Source organism: Montipora foliosa, chromosome 5, assembly GCF_036669935.1.
Source record: "Montipora foliosa isolate CH-2021 chromosome 5, ASM3666993v2, whole genome shotgun sequence".
NCBI lineage: Eukaryota > Metazoa > Cnidaria > Anthozoa > Scleractinia > Acroporidae > Montipora > Montipora foliosa.
The window spans coordinates 3695327-3700326 of NC_090873.1; the positions used below are offsets into that span (position 1 = coordinate 3695327).

The 5000-nt window shown below is 40.6% G+C and overlaps 1 protein-coding gene and 1 pseudogene across 1 annotated transcript in view; both read right to left on the reverse strand.

Moving 5' to 3' along the window:
• The window catches only part of LOC138003404 (polyadenylate-binding protein 1-like), a 5240-nt pseudogene extending 4571 nt beyond the window's left edge, over positions 1-669 (reverse strand).
• Positions 670-2809: 2140 nt separating this feature from the next.
• LOC138002861 (M-phase-specific PLK1-interacting protein-like) overlaps positions 2810-5000 on the reverse strand; it is a 2800-nt gene continuing 609 nt past the window's right edge. Inside the window, 1 exon segment of the mRNA XM_068848844.1 lies at positions 2810-3572. Coding sequence (XP_068704945.1) covers positions 3444-3572 — 129 coding nt within the window. The 3' untranslated portion in view covers positions 2810-3443.

Here is a 5000-nt window from a genome sequence, read left to right on the forward strand (position 1 = left end):
TCTTGATAAAGATGTTACCCACGCCGGATTTGCGAAGCGAAGGGTCGGGCTGCGACCACATGATTCGGCAAGGCCTTCCTTTGATTGGATCAAAATTCATTCTGTCTAGAGCTGTTTCGGCTACAGAAAGCAACAAAAGGCACCTTTCAGAGCTTGAAATTTAATTTTATAATCAATCGAACATGAAAACAATTTTCTATAAGCCTTCACTTACCAGCAGCCGGTTGCTGAAAGTTTACGTAAGCGTATTAACCCAACGAACGTCGAGTTACGATATCACGGCACACTCTGATCGATAAAACAGCGCCAACTGTGCTAAACTTCTCGAACAGCATAGCCTCGGTAACATCTGCTGCTAAATCGCCAACGTAGAGAGACGCAACAGGATAGTTTGGAGCGCCAGGAGCAGGATTCATTTTCAATCTTCTGAAAGTTCACTTCGTTCTTCCGACGACAGTTCCGAGTGAGTTGTTGTTTTCTTGTGGAATTTTTTGGAATAATTTTCTGATTTTTTTGGCTATTTTCTCTGCTTTTACTCTTTTTTTCGACTTTTTCTAAATTTCATGAATTTTTTTGGTGGCTTTTAGCGTAGCTAAAGCTAAAAGAACCCTAAAAACCGTTGCATTACCTTTACACGAATATTACACCTACAACGAAATAGCCTGTTCCAGGCTCTCAGATAGTCGAGAAAACGAAAAGAACTGCGTGTGAAAAGCGAGTGGGGGCTTGGGTCGATGCGAGGCGAGGCCTCGCCTCGACCTAAGCCCCCACTCGCTTTTCATACGCAGTTCTTTTCGTTTTCTCGACTATCTGAGAGCCTGGAACAGGCTAACAACAAGCAATGCGCCACGAGTTTCATTATCTATCTGCGGGGTACCCCCAAGCGATTTGCAGGGCTCAAACCTGATTGGCTATAAATTGAAGCTACGCTCTTCCGGCTACGTAGTTGTTCTCCACCGGAAGAGGTAATGGCTTCCACTTGTAGGGCACCAAAAGTAGTTCATCATACCGGACGTTATTTTTTGGCGATTCCACTTCCGCGTGACAACCAATTGAAATCAGCATTTTATTTTTACACCGAAATTTCATCATTTCCAATGGGGTAAATTCCTACACAAAACTATACACTTCCCACAATATAAGCAAAAAAAAAAAGGTTAAAAAGGTAAATTCATTTCTTCTAAACAAGAAACTCTAATAACTTTCTTTTACCTCATGGTAGAAATTATAAATGAAAAACAATTTGATTTTTTGTTTTTTTGATCAAGGTCCTCATTTTGCAGTTCTCTCTAGGGCCAGATCTAGGGGAGGGCACAGGGGGGGGGGGGGGGGGGCCGAGATGACCTGCAGCTTTCTAAAATAAGTAGCATTCTGCAAAAATAAAAAAAAACACCCATCAGTTGAGTCATTTCTTGGTGGTGCACCTTCTTCTAAGAAAAATCCTAGATCCCCTTCCCCCCCCAACCCAATATGGTTTATGCGTGTATGGTTAGGATTTATATACAGCAGATCAGATCAAACATCAGCTTGTATCATTTCTTCCAACTCTCACTGTTTTAATAGAAGAACCTATCTGGTTAACTAAGCCACTGGAGGCTGAGCATGAGAAAAAGCAGTCGTTGTTTGTTTCCTACACAATCCATGTTTGTTTCAGAGTTGAAATGTAATCTATCCCTGCTCTTGTCCTTTGTGGTGTTCCTTTTTTGTGAGTTTCCACTCCACATCAAGTTTCAAAAGATACACATTATTGCTTTTGAGGATGTATCATGACTTTATAAGCTTTCTTTTCTCTATATTTAGACCTTCCTGCTGGTATTTTGTCTTTTGTTCACTTATGCCCAAAAGTGCAAGTAATTTGATTCACGCTCAATTTTGATATCCAACATGAAGTGTCCTTTTACTATGTAAGTCTAAGCATTTGCTATCCACTTCCAATAACTGCATACTAGTGACTCAATTGGTTGAGCATAATTTTGGGTTGCCATGCAGGAGGTTATGAGTTAGACTCCGGCCGGACCAACGTTCATGAGGGTCTTTAAATAACTGAAGAGAAAGTGCTGCCTTTGTAATTACATCAGCAAATGGTTAGACTTTCAAGTTTTCTCAGACAAGGACTATAAACCATAGGGCCTGTCTCACAACCCTTCAATGTTCATAAACTCTGTGGGACATTAAAGATCCCATACACTGTTCAAAAAGAGTAGGGCACGGACTTCCGGGTGTTGTGGTGTGGCCTTTCCTTCAGCAATGTGGTCAGATTGGTGAAATCTTGTGAATGGACTACTGATCGATGAGAAAACATACCGGTAACAGCAAAACGGAGAGTGGTCAAATTGAAGGAGTCCAAGTGCTGAAACGGGTAAGTTAGTAACGTTAAAGGGGACAGTTTTTGACTTATTAACCAATTGACTCCTCAGTTTCCTCAGGATGTCCCCAGTTGATGAGTGAAATTGTCTGGAGTTAGACAGAGTAAAATCTGTTAAGTCCCACTTCCAGGAGTCAATTTGCTCCTTGTCACACGGCAGCCATATTGTCCCGGGAGACCAAAAAAGCTTTGTTTTACCATGCCAAGCCTCGCAGTGGAAACCATGGGGACGAGGCTTGGCATGGTAAAACAAAGCTTTTTTGGTCTCCCGGGACAATATGGCCGCCATGTGACAAGAGCGAATGGCTTAATGGAGGGGACAGTTTTTGACTGATTAACCCACTGACTGCTCAGGCACCCCAGGACGTCCCCAGGTGACAATTAAAATCGTCTGGCGTTAGACAGAGTAAAATCTTTAAATTCTCACTCCCAGGAGTCAATGGGTTATGATTTCAACACCCAACTTTATTCAAAGAAATTATGTTACTTTATTTACATTTTCTACAAAAGTGCCACTATTGATTTTTGAAACAAGTGCAAAATTAATGAAACATAAAAAAATTAGGCCTGCCACCCTAAATTGTATCCCAGCATGAGTGTAAAAATTATTGCTATGTTTGCCTGTTCTTGATTCAAATAAAAAGACATTATACTCTTCTGAAAATCTGAGATTTACAAGAGACTTGGGCAGTTGGAGAATAGTTTTCGACCACAATGAGCTCTTGACCTTGAACAATTTTGAAAAACCTCATCTTCTCTTTATGTGAATCACCATCTACATTCAGGATCTGATGAACACTTGGCTGCCCTCTTAAGTAGTTTTCCTCTTAATAGACCAATGATAATCCTGTTCTTAAAGCTGGACTAGCCCACAGTGGAGGTTAATACATGGAAAAAATCATATTTGAAAATACTCTCCAGACTATAACTCCACTCCATGTTGATATCCATCACAACCACAAGAGAAAACAAAAATGGCCCATTGAGTTCTAACACTTTTAATGCTCGTGTGACAGCTTCCTGCTTGGTTTAGAACATGGCGACTAAAAATAAAGAAAATATACAGTCTTTTAAAACATCAGCTGGATTGTTCTTCCTTTTCTTTGTATTTTTCTTCCAGTTCTTTCCAAGGATCTTCAACCATGGCACGACTGTAATAAGCTTCAACTCCTGGGGAACCATCGCTTCCTCTAAAGCCACCACTCTTCTGTGTAATAACAAAGAATATTACAGATTGTGGTTTGGCTTCTTGCAGCTTCTTCAATAACAGTGCGACACGCCTTACCGTGGCCACCGATCAGGATGTGTAAATTTGATTGACCATCACGCCTCTTTGCAAAGATCGCACAGTTGTAAGTTGAACACCATTGCATGGGTTGTTGAGTATTTATTTTAAAAGTAATTGTCAAATGTGGAAGTTTGTTGGGTGGCCACGGTAAGGCGTGTTGCACTGTAACTATTACCTTATATAATAAAAGTTACACATAGCTTTGCTTCCCTTAAACTCATTCATTCCTCAGGTGCCCTAGAATGTCCCCTCCTAATGGAGGGGAGGGCAAGCGCCGTAGGATACCCCAAGTTGAAGAGTAAAATCATCTGGCGTTAAACATGGTAAAATCTGCTACCTGTAAGTCTCAGTCCCAGAGGTCAACGGGTTAAGAGCGATGTCCAGGGGTCACTTTCATCAAAATTAAATACTGAATTTTAATTTAATGGTTTATGAGAGCTCAACTTGTATTTTTGTCAGCGAGGCGTAAGAAACTGGCTTGTGTGCATAAGATCTATATTTTCTGTCCAAAGGCACGAGACTCAAACAGAATGTGTAAGAATAATGGCATGTATCATTGACATGCTGTCTCAAATGCACATATATTCAGGTATCCACTTTGGGTTTGGACGTTACCACATAAGCAATGTGAGACATCGATAGTTTAATTAAGATCAAGAACATTAATTAAGCTTACAGTGCAACGCGCCTTACCGTGGCCATCAAACAACATTTGACAATTAAGTGTAAATACGTCAATTCAACAACCCATGCAACGGTTTTCAACTAACAACTGTGCGAACTTTGCAAGGAGGTGTGACTGTCAATGAAATTCACTCATCCTGATTGGCAGACAATTTGTAAAAAACTTTGTTGGGTGGCCACGGTAAGGCGTGTCGCACTGTAAATTCAGACAAGAGAAGTGTCAAGGTAAGATTGGGGTTGGTTTTGGCGGTTATTTGTTAAATTTCCTCTTTACTGGTTAACTTCATGTCTTCACCATATGCAAGGAAGGTGGAGCATACCTGCCAGATGGGGCAAATAAGTTCGCAGGGAACACTTAAATTTCACGTCAAATTAACTCTAAATTAATCCTAAATGAAGATTAGATTCAGGTCAAGGTTAGTTTTATATGTTGTATGAAGCTCTTTATCATCCCTCGCTGGCATATTGTCTGAACAGCTTCTCCTATTAATAATATCAGAAACCCATAAGGGTTGAAACGTGTAACGCGCGTTCACAGCTTCCGAATATTCAGTGCGAACTGATTGGTTGAATGTTTCAGTGCTAAGTACCATATTTGGAAACCCCTCGCTCTTGTTGTTCCAAATATGGTACTTAGCAAATCGAATATTCAGAAGCTTGTTT